Here is a 23,690-nt window from a genome sequence, read left to right as displayed (position 1 = left end):
TTTAAATCCAGCAAGCAACTAACTGTTTAAAGCGTCAGGGAAATGGGGCATAGGAAAGTTTTATCTGCAATTTCTGCAGTCTGATAGTTCTTCAGTCTTTCCCAAGGGTGTGTAGAACTTGTCACAGGATAGAGAGAAACTTGATTTGTGCACATAGAATTGTGGAAGAAGTTGATTCTCCTCACTATCCCTCCTTTATCATCATACTTCATGCTTAATTTATCAGTAGTGATTTTTAACAACATGTCTGTTTATATTAAACACAGAGTAGTTTAGTGTCATATGGTAAGAGGAAAGTCTCTTACTTCAGGAGGGAAATACACTTAAAAACCAGGTTTAGGCCAAGAAAATAAGCTGTATTTGACCTGCACAGCTTAAAAAGCAGCACGGGTCTAGTAGGTGTGCTGGTAAATCTTAGCAATAGCATCTTACAGCATCAACAGCTGCTCCATCCCTAAATACAAGAACTACAACTTTTGGTTTTGTATAATATGACTCTTCTAGTGAGTGAGTGCAAAGTAGTTTTTTTCTTCATGCTTCAATAATGAAATACATATTTCCCAGTGTACAGTGAAAGATAATTAAAGAGATTTAACTTTTTTTTTTTTTTATTACCATGCTGAAGACATGAAATAAGAATTAGGGGAAAAGGTCAAATGTTATAAATTTATTTTGTGACATATATATTGCAACCTCTGTGGAAGCTTTTGAAAATTCTGGCAAAGATCAATACACTTCCAATAAAACCTTTAAACTTGCAATAAAACAATATTTTAAACATTATATATATATATATTTATATATATTCTTAATTAAAGGGTTAATTTTATCAGGATTTTCTTTTTTTTAATATACTGCATTCCTCTGACATAGCTCTTTCCAGATTGAAGGGATGCAAATGAGGTAAGAATTAAGGCAAACCTAAAAGGCATGCAAATGAAGTACATTTATATCCACTGACAATACAAGCACGTGTGGATCAGACTCGGGAGCCGAGGAGCTCTTCACTTCTGTCTGTCCAGTACTACTTTACAGCAGAATGGTGACATGATTTATAATAAACAGTTAACATTACCATGGGAATTCAGTGTCACTAACATTACTCAGTCTAGGAGACACAGAGCTAGCATCAGTAAAACATGAACAATAAATAATATAATTCACTGCAGCACAGGCCTGCTGCACAGGCTTCAGAGGAAGAGGATTGTTATGAAATGACATTGCACACATCACGTTGTGGCAGTTTATTTTTATAATATATACTTTTAAAATTCTTTAGCAAATGACATTCTCATGCACACAAGTGTTTCAAACACAAGAAGCAAGTCCATTTATAGGTAGTCCAAGCAAATTTTTGTGTGTGTGGAAATAGCTGCAAACTGAATGGAACATTAAACTTCTGTGCAGTCTATGACGCGTCGTACATCAGCTCATTTTTGAATGTCACACTGCAGGAGTAATACAATGGACGGATCACTCTTTGCAGCTTCTTTGAACTCATCCAGTGTGATCTGATCGTCTTTGTTCTTATCCATCTTACTGAAGATCTTGTCTACCCGCTGCTCAGGCGTCAGACCATCCTCGTTCATTTTCATCATTATCACAGTGCCCACCATTTTGTAGATGGCCTTTGGAAAGAAACCAAATGGAAAATTCAGCATGAAATTCAATCTAATTTTTTTATGTGATATTCTAACAACAAAATGATTGCAAAGATTTTTTTGGTTGGTTTTTTTTTGGGTTTTTTTTCAAAATCCAGTGTCCAGAGACTTAAAACAAGGAGGAATATATTTTACTTTGTTTAGATGTAGGTTTATTTTGCTTACATTTTGCAGCCCAGAATGAATTTCTTTGTCTTCCTGTAAAACTCTTGTGACTTACTCTCTCGATCAATTGTTTAGTTGAAATATTTCACATAAATTCTGAATAATTAATTTTAGAAGTCATCACCTTTAAATAGGTTTCTGTGTGTACATGTGGGCACAATCTGATGTTAACTACTGTGTCAAGTTGCCAGCAGATGATGAAGGAGGTGAACTTTATCCTTCCTCTTATATGTTGTGGTCATCTTAAAGCCCATCTGTGAGAGCACACTTAAAATAGTGTGTTGTTATCCCTGTAAATTTCTGTAATCATCTGAAGTTAATCTCCAGTAAGGCTTCAGCGACTTGAGCTACAGTCCAGTAATTTCATGGGTGTCAAATGACTTTGAGATTGGCTTTGTAAATCCTGTGCCAGGCTGTTCTTATGGTTAATCCATTCATCGGGGAAAAAAAAAAATCTCTGGATATTTAAAAGCTTATATGCACATATGTACTCTTTGCAATTCTCCAAGATTACATCTATTAACATGTTAGTGTGCTTGTACCACTTGGGCACCAGTCAGTGCAGGATTAATGTGTGCACTGTGCATTTAATGTACTGTACAGCCTCTGGTGAGCCTAAAATCTCAACTCTGTGTGAAGAAGGAATCAAATTTTATTAATGTTGTGATGTTTTTGAATGTCATATGGATCTCACCTCTATAATTTCCAGCATTTCCACTCTTGTAATTTTACCATCACCATCCAAGTCGTACATGTTGAAGGCCCAGTTCAGCTTTTGCTCAAAACTGCCTCGTGAGGTGATGGACAGGGCACAAATGAACTCTCTGAAGTCGATAGTCCCATCTCCGTTTTTATCAAAGGTTCGGAAGGCATGCTGGGCAAACTTAGAAGCATCTCCATATGGAAAGAACTGCAAAATAAAATAATATATAGAACTGCGTAAATGCAAAGGAGAGAGCTGTATACCTGCCTGCAAAACACCAAAGTGAGACATTTATGAAGAGTGGCTGATGAGCTTTGTGGGAAACTGAGGATCTGCAGTGTAAGGTTCCCTAACAGTTACACTGGAATAATTATTAAAAACTTATTTCTACAAAAATCTCTCAGGTTTCCACAAGCCATAACAGAAATATATATAAAGCTGCTTGAAAGCTAAATTAACTAGGTGAATCTTAAGTTGGTTGTAAATGGCAGATTGTGTGTAATGTTCTCTGACTATGAAATACAGCAGCCAGGGTGCATTCTAAGAGAATTTTAACTAGCCCTTGACATGTTGCAACCAAGTATATGCGTGGGATTGTTGTTATATAACTTCATTTATTTAAAAAAAAAAAAAAAGCCACACATAACATAAAAACCCCTTATGAACATATGTTCTGTTCTGCCAACCAGCACTCAAGTACATGAGAAGAGAGACTCAGTTAAACGATACAGTGCAATGCTTTTCATGTTTAATATCCATTAGCAGTGAACACTAACTGACTGTAGCTTCACAAAATATTTGAAATGACCATAACATGTAGGTTTTCAGCTGATATATTTTCCCCTCAGGAAGTATATGGTTTAAGACATTTGAGCCGGTAGTTGTTCTTTCTGTGGGCCAGGCTCAAGAAAACACACCCCTAAAGAAAGGGGGTTTTAAACCAGTGCTGAAGTCCTATTGCAGTGCTGGGACCATACACAAACAATGTTTGTTTCTATATTCCCAGAAAAACTTCATGGAGGTTTTCCTGCTCCTAAAATATAAACATGTGTTACTCCTCATGGGAGAGCCAGCTTATTTTGTGCTTTTAAAAATTCCAATTCTTAGTAAGTACTGCATTTATAATGTAAGTTTGAAGGAAGGTCTTCAGTGGCAGCTTAAGTGGGGCTGCATTTTACAATTTTCCATTTCCCCATCCAGAGCTGTGTCTTGGCTTAAAAATGCAAAACTGAGAGCTCAGCCAGCTGCTTGCACTATGTGGCTGTGTGGGTCATGTCAGGAGCCACTGCTGTGTTGCCACAGGGGTCCCAACCTGAAAGTGTTCTTTCAACTTTCCGTTTTCCTTGATACCAGCTTTTCAGACACCATTGTAGATAGCATTTGCGTTGCTGAATAGGACTGCTAGAATTGCTTCTCTGGCTCAGTAGCATTACAGTCATTGCAAAATCCTCCTTTTCACCCCAAAAGAGAGAGCAGGGTTAAATTTTGCCCAACTCCATCCATTCACAATATTTCCCTGTTGTTAATTACTCCTAAAGGGGTAAAAATTGCTGTATTATCCCAGAAGTGGTATCAAATATGCCTGTCTCACTTCCCAAGTACCTTTTTGGGAAGATATTTGAATATGCTGTGGAGGCATCAAGTGAGCAGGATGCCGCACCCACTCCAATGGTAATTTATTCAGGTTAATATCTCTGTTGAAGTTGTGATTTTCTCACTTGGCTTTGTAAGGGTGAGCATCTGCCCACTGCTTCTACACCCCTTCTCCAATAGCTGAAAGAGCATTTGGTATTGTCTCCTCCTGAAAATGTAACCTCTGTGCCTGTACTCAACCCTAGCCCTGTTTCTGTTTTAATAATCAAAACTGATAGAGCTGTAAATACCTCGAGATACTGCTGCAGCCTTCTGTACTTTCTGCTCTTTGGTCTTTAAATATGATCATGATTGGGCTCATCAACAGATACAAAGATATTTGGGTTCTCTGATACAACTCAGGATTGCAGTGACTGCAGTTACCAGACTTTGCTCAATTGTTCTTCTAGTGACAGCCTCAACTTTTTGTCAAAGCAAAGAGAGCTCCCTCCATGGGAAGACTCCTTGGGCTCACAGCCCTGCATTCAGGGTCAGAACAAAGATTGTGAATGTTATCCAAAACTTGAATGTTATTTGCATGTTATCAAAAATCCTCACTGCTTCCTCTTCTCCGTGATCTACCTCCCCCTCCAACTCGTGTACCAGCTGCAAATGTTAACATAGGTGATATTTAATTTTATGTGTATGTATAAATCAATGTACACTTCTCCAATCCACTGCTGAGAGGTTAAGAAATGGCTCTCATGGCCTGTATTTCACCATGAATTCCATGTCCCCCACCTTTTATTCTTGAGAGTCTGCTGGCTGTTCAAAGCTGAAAGGACAAATCTTTTGCTTTTTAAATCGGTGCTGATGACTATCCTGTGATGTACGTGTTACAGAATGAAACACTTCAAAATTTTACGGTCTTCCAAGTATTTTTGCTTGGAACTGACTGTTGCTGAGGATGCTGCCTGATCTCTGTTCCTATGACTGTCACTCTACAGTCTCTGTAAAAGAAAGGTAAATAGCTGGAGGGAACTGGGACTCTTCTTTTCACTGCCCATAAAGCCAAAACACAGGTGAATGGTGCAAACATACTGGTGAGACCAAAGAACTAAATTACAATGAAAAAGCACACCTACCCAAAAAGGGAAGAAGTGTCAGACACCCAAAAACATGTAAGAGTCCAAAAACAAAGAGGGGAATTGGGATGGGTTAGTGGCTGGAGATGATGAAGACCATTTTTAAGTTATTCTGGAACATATTTTTTGGTCTCCCACTGGAGAAGCATCAGCAAGCTGTGACTACCTCTTTGCTGGTCACACCATTAGCCTCATGTAGCAGGAAAAAAAATATCCTTCTAATTTTTTTATCACAGACAAGTCCATGATTTTTTCTCTTCTGAGGTGAAGAAGACAGTGGCACTGCTCAGAGCTAAGCCTTGGCCTTTACAGCCTCGTACGGAACTGTTACCTTTTCTTAAATTTTTTTTTTCTATTTGTCTTCCTGTAGGGAGCAAAAGCAGTAAAAGGTCATTTAGGGACTGAAGGCACTGTTCTCCAGTCTGTACCTGCTGATTTGTATTATTTTTAGCTCAGAACAACTCAAAAACATTGTCAAAACTTGTTTAAGAACCTACTTGAAGATTTCCATTGGCCTGTTTTGAAACTATTAATAAATAAGACATGAAGTAAAAGAAAACTAAAACAATTACAGAGCAAAAGAAGCCAGCTCTGGTAAAACATTTTTTGACTATTGAAATACAGTGAGGCCTTAGCCAAGTATAAAGGCACAGGCTTTAAATACTTTCAGAGCAGTCTAAGCCAAGTGGTGTAACAAAGTGGCAATGGGAGACAGGGATCTCTGGAAGACAAACACCCACTTTTTGTCAGAGGGAATATGAGGAGGGTGGTTTAGTCTGCCTCTGGCATGAGCTCAGTGAATATTTCAGAAAAAAGTAAAGAAACACAACTGGGATTTTCAGGTACGCCTTCAGCCTTCAGTGTTCTCTGCAAACCCTTGACCAGGTGATCAACCTACATATGAAAGCAACAACCTACCACTGAAAAGGACACTCTATGCACCAGCATCGTCTCCTGATTTACCCTTTTCATCTAAAAATCAAGACAAAATATACCAGCCAGTTCCATGGGTGACCCAACACTGTTCATTCCTTTGTTTCTGCTTCTCTAGTCTCATCTAGTGAAAGGTCTCTCTGGTCTAGAGAAAGGCATACCTGCCCAATCCAGGAGGTTGGAACTAGATGATCTTTAAGGTCCCTTTCAACCCAAACCATTCTAGGATTCATCTCTTGCTTGGTCTGTGTATTTTCTAACCAGTTAGATCAATATGCTGGGGTGTGGACAAAATGTTATCTCTGCAGTCAGCTGCCAATTAGGAAATGAAAAAGGAAGATTAAAAAAATTCCCTTAATCTGCTTCTAAATTTTGTATGAGAGGATTATCATTCAAGCAATCCTGGAATCAGAATATCTAGCGAATAACACCTACAAATTGTACATAATCCTCGGAGAAACTGGTCAAATACCTGGAAATATTTATCTACTTGGCTGCAGCTGCTTTAGCCTCTTTGAAGTGATGCTGTTCACAGGCAACTCAGTGATCAATTAATTCAGATCATCTTTGGGAGGGAATTATTGCAAAAGCATAAAGCATATGCTAAAGCATATGGCTAAAACTTTACCATATGGCTAAAACATAAAGAAAAAAAATGCAAAATCAACTTCCCCAAAATTCCCCAGTGATTGGGAGGGGTTGGGAAACAAAAGATCTCTCCATCCAGCCCCATAGGATGGGGTGGAGTGAACCTATAGACTGGCCTGAGTGGTGCTTTGTTTTCCATGTGATATTTTATCATGGGATATTGAGATGCATTTCTATTAAAACAGAAATTCTGCTATAAAATAGAGAAAAGCAGAATTACACTAGTGTACAGAAAGCAGGGCACACTGCCTACACATGCCCAGGTGACAACTTGGTCACTGATGTAAGGTCACAGCTTCCAGAGCTGGGATGGGAGCTGGAGCACAGCACAGGAAGTGGGAAAACAGAAGATTGCACAGGGCTTCTTAACCTCAGGCTTGGAGAAGAGGGAAGAAGCAGCTGCTGATTCCCCTGTCAGAGGAGATGCCCCCTTTGGGGCTCAGCACTACCAGCTCCTGAAGGAGAGAAGGGAATGAGGGGGCACAGCCAGTGCAAGAAGCACCACAAGCGTTGTCAAGGGGCAGCAAATAAAAACAAGCCAAGCATTAAACAATTGATGCTGTTAGGCTTTAGGAAGGATTTACTTACCCTTCTTACCTGCTTTATTAGGGTTTTATTTTATAAGTCTGCTAGGCATCCAGGTTAAGTTTGTCAATGGAGAACATGAGCACTTTGAGAATAAGAATGTTTGGCTGCTTTTGGAAGCTCAGACAGGTATTTTTTAACAGCAAACTCTTAAAGTTGAACCCAGATGCTGATAGCTGCTAGTCTAGCCTGGTCTTACAGCTCCTCAGAACCAAGGTCACTGGGGAGGATGCCTGTGATGATGGGGAGCAAGTTGCTCCTTGATTTTCCAAGAAGATGAAGTTCTGGGTTCCTGCCAGCAGCACAAACACAGAAGTTGATGGGATAAGAAAAAAGATTACTCTTTAGTTGTCTCCTTTAGAAATAAAATAATTGAAAGTTACTACAATGCACTGTACTCTTGTACTTCATATGTTATGGCATGAGAAGGAGAAGAGGTGTCCAGGCTGTGACTGTCAGGACCTGTCAGGAAGGCTGTGCCACTCTGGTACCAGGGTGACCTGCAGGGCTGTAGCCTGTCCCTGCCACCACCTCTTTGTTAAAAAATGAAAACTAATGTAACAAGGACATAACCAGGGCAGCACAAAAACACACAGCCACGCATCTGTCCTTGTTCTGGAAGAGATCTGACTGCTGCACTCTCCAGCACATCTGCAGTGTAAGGTAGAAATAGCCCACATAGGAAACTGCCTCCAGCCGCCTGGCTTCAGCCTGCCAGAGGGTCCCAAGGAGTGGGCACCATCCACAGATGTGGGTCTGTAGGTCTAGCAGCAGCTGAGCCACGGGGCTGAGTCTGTGGAGAAGATAACCTTGTGAACTACCAAAGACCAGTCTAAATGTCTCTTTGGATCCAGGACTTGGGTCTCAATGTGTAAATCTGTGAGCTGTCCCCACCTCAGAGGTGCACTGGGAGGGTAAATACAGAAGCTTTGTGATAATTTCAGATGCTGCAGCAGTGGAAGTCACAGAGCTGGCAAGAACTGGGGAGAGCTGCCAAACCTCATGGATGTTTGCTCATGTCTCTGCTCAGCAGCTTTAATGCTGTGAACACGTGTGCATGCAGAGACACATGGGGAGGCTTATAAACAGCTTAGTTCTTTACATAAAGAAAAAGTATTTAGATGAGGCAAGAAATGTAAATTCTTCTGTTCACCTGTAAAATTCACAACTTGTACAGGCTGAAGTGGGATCAGCAAAGAGTTTGTGTCTCACCCAGACCTCCAAAGACTGCAACTAGCCCTTACATTATGGTTAAGGACTAAACTGCTCTGTCCTGCAGGTGTTTCTAAACACCATAGAAATGCTAATTTGAAGAACATGGAGAAGTAATATTTGAGAATTTAGGAGCTGACCATGAATTATCAATACCAGTTCCTGGCAATTGCATGAGGCATGAATTAAGAGACCAGAGAACAAGCACAACCACAGACTAAGATAAATGGAGACTAAAAATCAAGAATAAACCAAGAGATTGGAGGAAGATGGATAGGAAAATAGAATCCATGCTTCTTCTTCACAAACACCCATCTGGCAGAGTCTACCTCTAAAAAAACATTCAACTTGAAAAGTTAATCTTTATATTCACGTTTGTGGGGAATTAGTCATTAACTAGCAGGAAATGAATCGATTTTCAATCCCAGCTTTTCTCTGATTAGATTTGGACAATAAGAAACTTAATTGAGCTGTGGTAGTGCTATAGGTCAATACACTAGCAGCTCAGCTATTACTCAGTGCTAACAATAAAAAAAAAAAAAATCAGGGAGAGTTCATGTCAAAACAATTAGTATTGCTAGTGCTTAATGCCACAACTATCACTGATTAAATGTTATTTCTCTTTGATCTTCCTTAACTGAGCAGCAGCACTGGAACACTTTATTTATTTTCAGTTTGGCACAGTCTTCCACTACCCCAAGGTCAGCGACAGCACAGGGCTATCAGGATCCTGCTGTATTGTGGCTATGTCCCAGCCTAATTACAGCTTCCTTTTCCTTGACACTGTGTTATCTCTCTAGGAATCTGGGAACATACCAAATGCAGAATACACTGGGATGTTTCCTTGGTTTTTTTCCCCTCCTTTTTTTTCTTGCTCTAGTAAAGATCATCTGACTTCTTCTCATTTCTGAAAGAGACTTTATTTTCCCATTGAGTTTTAGTTCCCAAGGTTCAGAGTATTAACCTGAATGCTATGCCTGCTGTGTTGTGAAGCCCTTAGTGCAAATTTCCCAAAAGAACAGGACTACAGAAGCATCAGTAAGTGACATTTCCAGCCAAAAAGGGATTTGAAACACGAGTCACTAAAGTCTGAGACAACCATCTCATGAATATACAGATGGAACTGCAGAAAAAATACTTGTGCCTGAAATATCTGATTGTCTCATATACTTATGTAATGTGTACTCCTAAAATTCATCTACATATGGAGTTGTTATAGCCCGGTACTTCAGAAAGGAAAATGCAGAAAGAGAAGGAAAATGGCTGTAGCTGGGCCTTTCAGAGAACTGATACTTCCCAAAAGGGAGGAGAGGTAAGGGAATGGAACGGACCCCGAAGTCAAAGGGGAGAGTTGGGAAGGATGGCAGCAATAGTGGCAGTAGTTGATATAATAGAGAAGAGGCAGGTGGGCAACATCTTGGTGTGGTCATTTTTTCCCTGCTGTCCCTAGGTATATCCTATTGACTTTTATTTTCAGTGCTGAGTTTGAAAGCAATCCAGCAGCTCACAGAGGAGCTGTACTGAAATGAGGTTTTGAATCATTTAAAATCAGGCCTGCATTTTAAACTGCTCCGAGGTCTGTCTCAAAGCTTTTCCTCTGCAATGAAGCTGAGAGCAGACAGGTTTGCAGGCATCCTTCTGAAAATTCTGTACAGCCTTACCTATGAGATTCATCCCTCTGTAACTCTTACAATTCTGTTCTTATTGATACTTATAACAAAAAAGACTCTTTTACCACAGTACAGTTTTAAGAAGACAGCTTTCCAAGATAATGTATTTTCTTCCATATCTATCCTTCTCTAATAACATAAACCCTTTCAAAGGTCAGTGCCAAGACTTACAAGCCCAACAGGATACAAAAACCTTGAAATACCAGCCTTCTGGTGCAAAGAATCATGCATCTATAGATACATATATCTATATATACCTAGAGAATCTATATCTGTATACCTATAGAGAAACATTCCTCAAGGGGGTGGACTAAATGAGTTCTTATTTAGAAATGAGACAATACTGTTGAACTCACTGATGTCCAAAAAACCCACTTTTATTTACGTGAAGCATTGTGCACATTTGCAGTTCCCCATGGATAACTACTATTATTGCTGTTATTGATAGTCACAGTATCTGGGAATCTTGGTTGAGCAGCATTTGGACAACACCTAAACCTCAACATGTAAGAAAGAGGAAAAGACAGAGCAAGGAGGCTGGAAGACTTTTATTTGTGACTAGAAAGGATTTTCACAAGGGTGGGAAAGAAGACAGGCCTGGTGCAACCCATTGGGTCACCTTCTGGGAATTAAGAAGCTGTACAGGCAGGTCTAGAACAAATCACAGGGATTCAAACAATTGCAGCTCCCAGGTACACTGCCTCCTTGGCTTCAGACTCACAGAGCAGATCCCCTAATGGGAAGGGGTCTTGAACAAAGACCTTCAAAGGATGTCTGAAATAATAAAAAGGAGCATCACTCTCTTGTTCCTTGTCTAAAATGGTGCAAGAAGGGAAAATCCTCATCATATACAATTTATTTTTTCTATCAGTTGTGTTCTTTTCTCTCTTGTAGAAAGAGATGTAGAGAACCTCCCTTTGGGCCATATGGACAACTGCTTTCACACAGAGATGCCATCTCCCTGCACATGCTGTTGCTGGGCTGGTACTGGCTGTGGTCAGCCAGTGGAGACAAAAGTGGGTATTGATACTAGTGATACTCAGTACTAGATGGTTCCCAAAGGTGTCTCCTTTTTAGGGAAAAGGCCAGATAATAAAGACAGTATCATCACACAGAATCTAGTTCCTCCCAGATTTTATCCCAATCAACTCCAATCAGCTCTTGGGGGATGCAGATTTTTGTGATATTCCATTAACTGGATCTTTGGAGAGGGAAAATTACCCACATATTCTGTTTCCTTGGAAGGGTAACTTTGTATTATCTCCTTCCAGTGGGTTTTCTATGGGTTTAGCCCCTCTTCCAGTTATCAGACACGATCACAAGGGCTCATTTTAGGGAAATCCATAAACCTATTACTATAAACTGGAACATGCTGCCTTTTGGCTTAAAGCACTGCAAGTGAGAGGCAAGATTGCCTCCTCTCCTGCATTTGCCTACTGATGTAACCTTAAATCCTTCAGTGCCTGGCAACTTTGAATTTCAGCTCCTTTTTCCCATGATTAAACTACCACTGATGGAAAAAACTATGAGTAGAGTAACCTTTTCTGTTACAGAAAAGTCAACCAGTTATGGGCTTACCTGCCTCTTGGTTCCTTCAAAATCTTGTAATTATTCATATACTTAGTCTGCAAGAAACTTAACACTAGAATGCAGTAAGACCATAAAAAGGGATAGTAAAAGATAAATTCTAAAATCTTTAGAGAATGAGTTACCTTCAATTAAAAATTATCTTTTTCTAAAAAGTGAGAAAAACTATGCTCACAAAAAAAGCATCAATATGCATGCTTTAAAAGAAAGCTACTATCCATGCCCATTCTTCCAACACCAGGATATCTCATGGCATGCACTATTTGACATCATTACAGTGATTGAAGTTTCAATAACACAATTAGGAGTCATCTGAAAGGAGACACAACAAAAAGCACTTAAGCAGTACACTTCCCTGATGTTGATTCTTTGCTGCTTTATTTATCACAGAAGCTTAGTGTAGCTACATGTTTTCCTTTGGATTAAGTTTCCCTCTGTGCACCAGACCAGCTGAAGACCCCCACACCACTTCAGTTGTGCATAAAATTCTGAGCCTGACAAATGTAAAACTGACATCTTCACTGGAGTGGTGAATGAAATTTCATTTCAACATCAGATCTATATAAAATTTTCCCATCAGCTACAAAAAAAAAAAAAAAAATCTCTAAAATCTTAGAAGTCCAACTAAATAAAATTGCAAGTAGCAAAATACAAGATCTATTCATAGGTATGGCAAAGCGTAACTAGAGGGATGTATCATAATCAACGTTTCCCATTAACGAACATTACCTCAAAAACATGCTCAAAAATGTAGAGTGATGCAATTTGAACTGCCCAGCACTGTAATTATAGTAACTATCTCACACTGGGGAGCAACTTTTACTTTTTCATGCTAATTAACGAATATGAGTAATAGATCTGAGTTCCCCCCCCCCCACCCCCAAAGTGTTCTGGTAAACGTGTTAAATGAATCAGATTGCAGGGTTTCATGAATACACAACAACAGCTAATCAGTCCTCAGCAAGCACACAAGAATACAATAAAAATAATAATGGCAAAAACAGTACAGTAGTGAGGTGAGAACTCAAAGGAGGTTTGATTAGTCACATGTGCCTTCAGAGAAGTTCATTCTCTTATCTTGTGAGAGCAGTACCCTGTATCATTCTTAATATTCTTGTACCCCAGAGTCAACAAAGATGATTAAAATGGTGTATAGACATTAATAGTTGAACAATAAACTGTGTAATTGTGGCCAACCTATTACACTACCAACTGCTTTCCAAAAGGATTCTAGTTTGTGCTTGCCAAGAGGGAGCCTCCCAGGAACACTGTTCTTGGTGAAGCCAGTTCCCAAAGCATCCTTTTAAAGTTTACAGCTGGGGGATACAGGCCAGTTCCCAGCATCCACAAGTTCTTTCATATCTCCTCCGTGAGTTGATTGCATATAATGCTCTCTAGAGACAAGTTGTTTCTAGAGGCACAGTAACAACACAGATTTTATATTTACTTGATAGACTCACATTTCGCACCAGATGTAATTAAGGATAAAATATAATGGGCTAATTCTAGTAAGGTGTTAAATTCTCAAACAAATGAAAAATATCAAAACCAAAGTCACAAGAAGATGAGAATTAAACAAGAAAGCATTCTCTCAATTGTCTGCTGTTACCACAGAGGTAACAGGTAGGCCTCTTCTCCAGCATAGGGACTCTTCTGAATTTCCTCCTCTATTGCATTCCTTTCTCAACACACTCGTATCTTAGAGTTTTCTTGATGATCAAAGGATTTTAGAGGTCAAAGACTCTAAACATTTAATAATCCGTTTGCAAGAGGCATTCAATGAACAACCACTCTCTTATGGCAGCTGTCTCTAGATTGCAACGAGTTTCACAGAGACACCCTGTGACATCTTTAAAAATATATGACAGGGCTGGCACTTCAACTCCTTTAGAGATCATGTTCTTATAAAAATAGGGCAAGCTCCCCCTTCTTATAGCATGAGATCTTTATGGAGAGGTGGCAACATCTTCATAACTAAAGTTACAAGCAGATTGCCTCGTAAAGAAATCCCAAAATTCTTTTTATCTTTCTTCAGTGACATTCAAACACCTGAGGGTGACATATGCCCAGGAAATGACCTTCTACAAACCAGCCAGTCTCTGAGGAAGTAACAAATACTGACTGAACAAGAAACACAGGAGAATTGTGTCCAGTCCATGTTAAACAATAGGAGAGAAGAAACTTTAAATATGGACAGGACATGCCTAGAGAAAAACAATAGCCTACCAAGCTGGTGGGTGCCAATCCTTTTTAGTGCTGTCAAAATACAGACAAGCTTATCTGCCAGGCTGGGGTCTAGGGTCCAACTAGAAATCACAACACTGGCACTTCCTGCTGCACCTGGGATGGAGCTCAGAGGATACCTAGTCCAGCTGTCAGGGCAGATTGAGCAGCATCATCTGTTATGACCCTGGGAAGAGACAGTGCATGAGAAAGAAGGCAAAATCCTAAACCACAGCTCCAGAGCTCTCAAATTCAACATTTTAAGCACTCACCCAAGAAGACACCATTAGCAGTTAGGAGCAGTATTTTGGGTTGTTCAAGTACACTGGAGAGAGAATTCTCTGAAATTTATGAATGTCAATCAGGGAGTGCTTTCTGAGGTAACTCTGCTCTTCTTTTCTTACAAGGTGTTGGCAAGAGCCTGCACCTCCACTAGCTTAGTCTCTCCTCTTAGAATATGAGCAGACTGCCAACTCTTTGGAAGCTCCCAGAGCTGAATGATACTTTCACAGAAGTCTTCCAGCTGGAGACTCCTTGTGTCAAGGTTTTGGCTCTCATCATTTGGGAAACAGTGAGCGTACACTCAAAGCAAGCACTGAAAAAGGTAGATTTTTCACAGCTGTCTGGATTATTCATGAAGAAAATTGTCTAAATTCAATCTAAATAAAGCCCCGCTGGCAGAGAGAGGTGGTCTCAAATTTAATCACTTCTACCTGCTGTCAGCATCAATACTTTTTCCAGCCCTACCCTAAAAAATGTTATATCTGGCTTCTCATATTCCCTACATTTATGACACCCTCTCAGCTGTGGAAAAGTCCTTATATCCAACTGGTGCCACAGGACCTACCCTCATCTGGGAATATACCATCTTTTCTTCTGGTAGCACTGTTTGCCAAAAAAATATTTTTGTGAGTTGATGTGTTTAAATGGTTTGTCCCATTTAGCCCAACAAACACCAATTCAATGCTCATTGCTCAGTGGAGAGAGATGCTGCAATTTAGTGGGGTGATAAATCCCAAGGTGGGTAATAAAGCCCAACAGCAGGCATGACCCAAATCCCATTCCAGGTGAGAACTTTGTGATTTCTTGGGCTGAATAGATGAATATCTCAGTGAAGTCTAAGATTTTAATTCTCATCTGAAATATAAAGTGCTGTTTCCTCATTCTGTCTTAAACTGATGATGTACCTATAGCCCTTCCAGATTTACCAATAAACAAGACAGTCCTGTTGCATGTCCAGTAACATGCATAAATATCTGCAATTTACAACTACCTACTCCAAGTGCTGATCTAAAATTACAGGCAGAGAAAGGGATAGTGTGGTGCTGAAGCTCGATTGGCATGCCAATTTGAGGCCACAGCATCATGTGTTTGAGACCTGTCATGAAGCTGAAATACAAGTGAAGCTGTCACAGCAATGCAATGACAGCACAACTCAGCATGCTCATGAAGTGACTAAAATCCAGGACGACTGACGAGCCAAGGGGAAAAAAAGCTGGTTTTTTCCTACCCTGTGTGCATAAATAGGAAAGATCTGGTTGTGTTGTCCTGTGAGAACACTGAGATGTCAGTCTAAAGCAACAACTAACATGAGCTATAATTATGGAGTGGAAGAATGTGTTGACTTTTCAACTGAAATGTATCCTTGGCTGTTTCTCTTGCTGCAGCAGAGTTGTGTTTTCACAAGAGGGCAATGTACATTTTCTAGTCACAGCAAACCCGTTTGTGCTTTTCCCCTGACAGATATCAACATTCCCATTGTCTCAGGAGAGACAACAATCTGCAGATGCAGCCAGCTATACCAATTTGTAAGATGTGTACTTAATAACAGGTTTTCAATTTAAAAAAGAGTTGTTTTCACACCTACAGAACTCTGAGTGATCCCAAAGTGCTTTGCTGGCATCAATCTAATCCCACAGCCTGCACACATGGGTGGACACCAGAGAACCTGCAAAGCCAAGCAACAAAACAAACGAGCTTGTGAGATCGCACATAAATAAGCCATCTACCAGCTTTTATACCTGACCTATCACCTTATTACTTTTTGGGTCCATCTGCTTGGGGCTATCAGGTGAAAACAGCATGGAATTAGTTTTACATAGGGTTTAGGAAAACTCAAATTCCCAGATAAAGGATCATCCTGCATTTGCAGACTGAGTCTCCAGCGAAGCACAGCCTGTATAACACATACCAGGAACACCAGGGTGGCTGCCCATGTGTTGCTATCAAACAGCACATGAACAATATGCCCAGCACTGATGCCAGAAGGTGCAAAGCTCATTGTTTCAGTGCAAATCAGTTATGCAACATACAGACATCAGTTACACAACAGACAGACATTGGGAGGAGCCACCTGTTATTCACACTGAGTGGTGTGGAAGCACATAACTCTCCCCAGGAAGACTACTGAGAAGTCCAAACACAACTACAAGAAACAGCATTTTTTTGAATTTGGATATTGGAAAGAATTATCACATCTGAATCATCTACAGCTCTCAAGCCATGAAAGTAAATACCACAATACTGAGAGGGCAGGCAAATTTCTGGCTGCTCTGAATAGCCCAGGAATTACAGTTTCCATGTCAAGCAGGTGAGATCTTGGTTTCCAAATACTTTGGATCATGCATCTGATCTTCTTCCAAATTCTCCATGGAAAGGTTGGTTTTTGGTTTTAGGCATTAGAAACAAACACCAAGGCCAACTGATGAGCTAAGAGGCTTTTATGTCTGTGTTATGTTTCTGAACAAGTCCCAGCCACTTACTTAGTCATTTACATTTGAATACTGTGCCACTCGTTGCTTTCTATCGCACTGTTTAATGCCAGATTTTCAGCTTTACTTAAATATTGTCCGAAGGTGAGGAAGAGTATCAAGTGTGAAGGACCTTCCAGGAGCTCTCACAGTGGGGGGCCAGTTTCATACCATCTCAGCATCTGATGCTGCTCAACACTTCTGGGCTGCTAAAAGCTAGGCAGCATCCCAAGAAGCTTCAGGGAATTGGCAGAGCTCTGGGGCCCTGCAAATAGTGACCATTTTCACTGGAAACAGTTACAACACACGAAGGAAGGTTCCCCCATGTTCCTTAGCTTGCATCAAAATCCTGTGGGCATGTCCTCCCCCGCCTAGCGAGCGGATGCAAGGAGGCTACAGCATGGCTGTACCTTCAAAAGCCCCTTCCACTATCATCTCTTTTCAGTTTAACTTGAAACGATAAAAGCAATTTAATCTTTCCTGTGTTCATCTTGAAGGTTTTTTTCTAAATATATTTTGACAGCAGAAATAAAGACAAAGTTTTAATAGAACTAACTGAACCACAAACTGAATTATGTATTTCCATTTCAGGAGACAACCTTGCTGCTAATAACATCACTCTCCCTCCAAAAGCATGCATGACAAAATTCAAAGCATTTCTCTGTTCCTTCACGGCGTTTGGCGTCTGGCAGTAGCTATGCAGCACAGAGAGCTGCCTCTTACACGTGTATGTGTCATGTGTCTCACTCGCTTTGTCCGGGAGCTGGGGTGGGACCATCTGAATTGCTGAACCAGTCTGTCTGGAAAATTTGTATGCTAGCGGATTGAAACGCAACTGAACTCTGGCAACATCCCTGCTTTGGATCTCTGCCTAGAACCTTTATTTCTTCAGTGTTCTCTGGAAACATGCAGCAGCTGCAGGCGTTCTGTAGGACCCCCACACCAGCAATCTCCCCCCAGAATGGAAGCAGGGTCTAAACTGTACTGACAGCCTGGAGCATCTTAATTTTTCAACACTGGATTCTTTATTTGGTTCCCATCTTACAGAAACAATAGCAGTCACCAAGCAGCTTACTAAACCAGGGTCAAATCCTGAATAGATGCCCTGCTCACAAATTAAGATTTGTTCTTAATTAGGCAAACAACCTCTGAAATCACCAAAAGTGCCAATCAAATAAAGGCACATTTTATTTTGTGACCACAAGGAAAGAGGTTGAAAGAATTTACATCGGCTGCTAAGTGTATGCTCTAATGACCACCACTGGATGTTTGGTAGTGACCTAGATATAGAAAACTTTGATCTCCTGGTTTTTTATCCAATTTCTAGATAACCAGAATAACCAGAATGAATAAAAATTAGGATGGGCAGAAACTGTGTGTGATATAAGAAAGAGAACCATGAAACACCGATCCCAGACATTTCACCAACTAAAGTAGGCAGACACTGGTAAACATGATTAATAAGAGCAAGCCAGGAAACAGCATTACATTTCAAAGAAGTCTAGGGATGAATAGCTAGAGGAAATGAGATACAAAGTCTTTCACATGTAGGTCACCACTTTTAATGCAGCTCTGCTCATAGCAAACTCCAGTCATTAATATCTGACAGCTGTCTGGCAGCCATGTAGAATGAGATGGTGGTCTTTGTTTAATTGCTACTGGTATCTGCAAAATATAACTTATCAACAGAACTGCAATGCTGTGAAAAGTCTAAGCAGGAAGGTCAAGGACTGACTGGGCTTTGACAGAGGATCTCTACCCCCTTACCAAAAAGCTTCATTTCCTATTTGTGTCAATCTGATATATCTCAAGGGTAATAAATCTTTGTGGGTGAACAGAGGATAAAGAGAGCAAAAAACAGTTCAAAGAGAGCTGTGGTAACTCTGCTGCCTTGAACTCAGACCAAGGCCCAGCTCCCCAGCTGGTGGTTCCACTGAAGTGCCAGCACACCACCAGTCCACACTGGCCCAGGCCTGCTTCCTGCTCCTTCCAACAAGAGCAGCACAAAGCCAGGACCAGCAGATGCGAGGGCAGACACATGGAGCCAGGGAACGAGAGAAGAGAGCAAACCATGGCCACAAAAAAGAGACTGAGAAGGAAGAAGGTGCTCTGAACAAACCTAGAGGATAACAGTGCAGAAGATGACCTTAGTATGGACCCACATGGAACTAGTTTTCACATCTCGGTCCAGTAAGAATTTAGGATGTGCACTGTTGGTCCCACTCTGTCTCTCAAAGGGGTTACAGAGGACACCAGGGGCTGCAGAAACAGCCTGGCTACATATCACTGACCCACCCCTCAGCCCAGGGTCCCTGTCAGAGTCACAGCAACTTGCCAGTCAAGAAGCATAGTGTGGGGAGAGGTTGAAGTTGAAATTCACATGATTGGAATAAAGGGTCCAGCCATAAATGATGAGTAAACAGAAGTCTTTATTGCTGCCTTTTCAAAGCCTTTTCTTTACAGTAAGAGAAAGGTCTGAATTTCCAAAGCCCATGTGAAATACATAACATTCACTCAGGAAATGAGAGAAGAGATTATTTTACAGCTTGCAAGACAAATTCGCCCAATTGCATATCAAAACAGAAAGCTATGATTTCTATGTTTAACTAAAAAAATAATATTATTTAGTTTTGTGGGTTTTTTTAGTAAAGACCAGGTTTAAAAATTCAACTTTGATTCGTAAGAGCAAATTGTGATTTTTTTCTCTTTTTCACTAATGCCTTTGTTTTTTGGACAAACTTTATCTCACTTTATCTGTCCCAAACCCAGGTGTCCCACCTCAGCTAGCTATCAAGCTTCTCTCAACAGTGACTGAAGAGAAGCAGTCACCTCCAACAGGAGATTGTTCTTCTTAAACTAGGAGGATGTTTGGAATAGGTAGGATGAACTCTCCTCTCAGGTGGTGGTTGCTGGAGATGCCCAAGGTATACCTAGTTTAGACTCCAACATGACAAAGTTAAATAAGTTGACCACAATCTTTTGTAACCTGGAGGGACTCTTCAAGCATTTTATGGATATTTTGAATGGATATTTTGGGCTCTGTCTTGACCAGTGTGCTCTTGATGCTATTATATAAAGCACAGTACTTTCACAAGTAATAGTCAGATTGTCTGAAGGTTGCTTGTGAAAATGACACATCAAGTATGTGTTGAAAAAGAATAGTAGAGAGCTAAAAATGATGGGTGTATATGCTTCTTCTTCACAGTTACCAGTGCTGTTTAAACTGCTCAGAATAAGAAACATGCCAAAAAGGGAGTCATGGGTTTTGTTTGGATTTTTTTAAAGTGTTTTCTTTTTAAAACTCCTCCACTTGCTTTTGGAACTGTGTACATGACATTCAAGAGTCACATTTGCAAGTATTTGCATTCAGCAATATCTTACAAAAAACAGTGCTCTTTCATATCACATTGTACATTCTATACTGATCACTCACATGGCCTCTCCAGCAGTGACACAGGGACAGACTTCTTAACAGAACTGTTTTTTTTCATTGAATATTTTCACTGAGTGAAAAAATAAACGATGCAGAAATGTATTGAGGTAGAATAACCCCCCCCCCAGGTGAGTCCCCACTTTCCACGCTAACTCTTCATAGTACTCTCCAAACAGCTATCCATCAGGCTGGAAGGTAACCACTAGATGGTGGTGGTGGATGCCACACATGGGGTACCTGGCATTTCTTGGTTGGCTTTCTCACAAGAAACACTTGGGCACACCGTGCAGACCTCCACTGTGCTGTAAATCAGACATTATCCTGGGTTGCACCCCAAGCAGGAGCCAAGTGCTTTAACTTGATACAGGCTGTTGTATCACTGTCAAAAGCTGCATAATGGAAAGTCTTAAAACTTTGGAAAAATATTGTGCCCGGTGTGAAACAACTGAACACTGCAGGACGTTGACAAAAACAAAAATGAGGAATGCGGGAGTTTCTCCAGACTTCATTTAAAATAATCACACTCTGCCCCATCATGCTACAGCTGCCTTTGTCGAATTTAGGTCCTTAATTGGCAGTGGAAACCTTTTTGCTTTCTCTCTTATGGAATTTACATGTTCTGCTGCTCTTCCTTCAAGCAATGTAATTAAAAAGCCTGCTTAGCATAATTAATTTGCAAACAGGTTGGATGAAATGGGATTATATCCCAAAGGCTTTTTCAGCATTAAGTGGAACTACTTCAAGTATACTTTAATCTAGCGTCTCCTGTATATAAATTTCTTGCATTTTGCATTTTAAAAGTGCTTCATTTTGAAAGGTGCTACAACTGGCAGCCCCATTCTGACTTGTGCTGCTGATATGGACCTAGATTATACAGCTCATTCTGCAAACCTTGTCCCCAGAGCACCCAGTCCCTGAGCAGAGGGAGGCTGTGTAGTCAAGAGCTCCTCCATGTTGAGGAGTTTTTTCTGAAAACAACTTATCTTCCTCAAAAGTCCTCACTCCAACCTGATGTGAAACAGCAACATGGCATTTTAGATGTTAACAGGAATATTAAAATCAGTCCTGCACAGCCAACCAGAGGAATGCTGAGGGAACGGGGAAGGAGGAAAACCTTCCCACAGGGAGCAGCTGGGACCTCTGCAGCTGTCATTCCCCTCGGAGAGCTGTTCTGCCGCCTGCACCAAGACTTGGCATTATTCCTCCCTCATTTGTAGGCTTCATTTTAGGTTGGGTTTTTTGTTTTGTTTTGGGGTTTTTTGTTTGTTTGTTCTTTTTTGTGGTTGTTATTTTGGGGTTTTTTGTTTTGTTTTGGGTTTATATTTTTTTTAACTGAGAACCTGTCCCCTTCACTCTACAATGGAGAGATTTCAGCTCCCTTGCATGACAAACTCATTTCCAAAGAGTGACAATAAATCAATCATTTATGGCATTAACATCTTAACTCTAGAGACTTTTAATTCCAATACAATCACCAGTACCTAGTAAAAACAGGCAAATGGTAAGCCCTACCACCCCAAACCTCATTTAAAGCTTATCATCCCAGATTAGAAACAAAGAAGATTATTTCCGTGATCTAACCTGAGAAAAGATCATTCGGGTAGTTTTACAAAGAGGGAAGTACACTTGTGATGTGACAGTAATGGACAAGTGATGCAGTAAAGAGTCCAGTCCCCTTCATCACAATCTTTCAACCACTTGAATTTACATGGAGACTGACAGAGTTGGTCTGTCAATTCAAGGCAAAAGGATTATTCTCTGCTAATAAAAACTGATGTGTTGTAGTAAAGCACCTATTAAACTCAGGTGTCATGCAACAAAAGTCATTTAGCAAGCTCATGGTTTCTAGTGATTATTGCTATTACCTGCCAATACTATTTCTATTTAAGCCCTCATTCTACTGCTTTTATAAGCAGTTTTTTTCTAAGACAAGCTATACGGTTCATCAGGGAGTGAACCGAGTGATGCTGCTCGAGATATCACCGATGGAGAATACTGGGGAGAGAAGTCACTGGACTTCATCTGTTGCTTCGTGACTGGAAGCAATGAACATAATCACTGTATCACATCACTGGAGAGTTGCAGGATATATCACAACTAAAAAGCCATGAAAATAGTCTGCAGGGCATACCTGAAGCCTTGAATTACAAACTTATAATAGATGTGGAGGTTTCTCACGATCTGTTTGTAAGGCTACTAATCATAACCTACTATAGTTTGAGCAATAAATTTAAAATTATAATGATAAGACAAAAATAATGTAATACATTTTATCTTGTTTTAAATTATTAATATAATGGGAGAGAAAAAAGTATTTGATTGCTTCCATAGGCTTCATAATCTTAATTGGTTAATATCAAGTACTTTATTGAAATCATTAATAATTTAGTCTCATTATTAATTATGATATTGAACAAGCTATTAAACTTGCTAACAGGGGACAGATAACCTCTTGAGCATCAGGCTCAGAGAAACTCATCATTGCATCTTATTGAGTGCCCATGTGAATTATCTGATACATCAGAAGGTTTCAGTGCATGGTGGTGTCTTTCCTCCGTGAGAGTATTATGTGGACATTTTTTACATAAAACTCGTAGAATTTTTTTTTTTGAGACTTTTAGTCCTCTGTTATAATTGTATGAATCAGGGACAGAGACTCAAAACTCATTAGGAGAAGACAGAAAGACAGATGCAAACATGCACACAGCTCAATCACATGATCTTTATTTCCTAAAGAAAGAAGACAGCAAATACTGCCCAGACAGATATGACAGACCAGCTCTAGGGCCAACCAGTGACCTTGGCCAGCAGCTGTGACACAGCACAGCCCAGCATTGCTCCCTTTGCTCAGCATAAGAGAGATGAGGTTGAGGGAGACTGACAAAGCCACATCAATACCAAGTCTCAAGGGGACCTTCATGGGAGCTTAGAAAACTAAGTTGAAATAATACTTTCCAGTGGTGGTAAGATTGCATCTCAACCCCCAGCACTTCAAGGCACTACTTTATGGACTGTAGAGGAGACAGAAACATGGCTTTTGTGGAAAGGTTTGATTTTGCTTTGGTGCCCATCTCCAAGAAGGGTTCTCCATCCCGGGAATCAAAAACTGACAGACACAGCCATCTTCAGCCCAGGTCATCAGATGCTTCCTGGGAGCACTATTAAATCTAAACCTCCCACCTTCCTGGACATTCTTCATTGGAGAATCAGCTCTCTCCTGAAAATATTGGCTCAAGTGACTGAGCTCACCCTCCCACTGAGCAGGCACCCAGAAACACACCTTCTGTGAAGAAAAAAGGAAAAAAATATTTCCTCTTGAATTTGTCCAGTTAGGTTACTTGTACACTTTTTGTTTCTTTAACATCTCTATTATGCTGGTACACCCAGGATCTCTTGTGGACAC

General features: G+C 40.3%; 1 protein-coding gene across 9 annotated transcripts in view; it reads right to left on the bottom strand.

Moving 5' to 3' along the window:
• Positions 1–566: 566 nt before the first annotated feature.
• Positions 567–23,690, bottom strand: part of VSNL1 (visinin like 1) — an 86,517-nt gene continuing 63,393 nt past the window's right edge. For all 9 annotated transcript variants that reach the window (XM_017744958.1, XM_017744955.1, XM_008641793.2 and 6 more), the window contains exons 3-4: positions 2,521–2,736; positions 567–1,628 (exon numbers count right to left, since the gene is read on the bottom strand). In XM_017744958.1, the coding sequence (XP_017600447.1) occupies positions 1,431–1,628; positions 2,521–2,736 (414 nt within the window). In that variant the 3' untranslated portion in view covers positions 567–1,430. The remainder of the gene's footprint in view (positions 1,629–2,520; positions 2,737–23,690) is intronic.

Source organism: Corvus brachyrhynchos, unplaced genomic scaffold (assembly GCF_000691975.1).
Source record: "Corvus brachyrhynchos isolate BGI_N302 unplaced genomic scaffold, ASM69197v1 scaffold116, whole genome shotgun sequence".
Taxonomy (NCBI): Eukaryota; Metazoa; Chordata; class Aves; order Passeriformes; family Corvidae; genus Corvus; species Corvus brachyrhynchos.
This window is presented reverse-complemented; position numbering and strand designations above follow the sequence as displayed.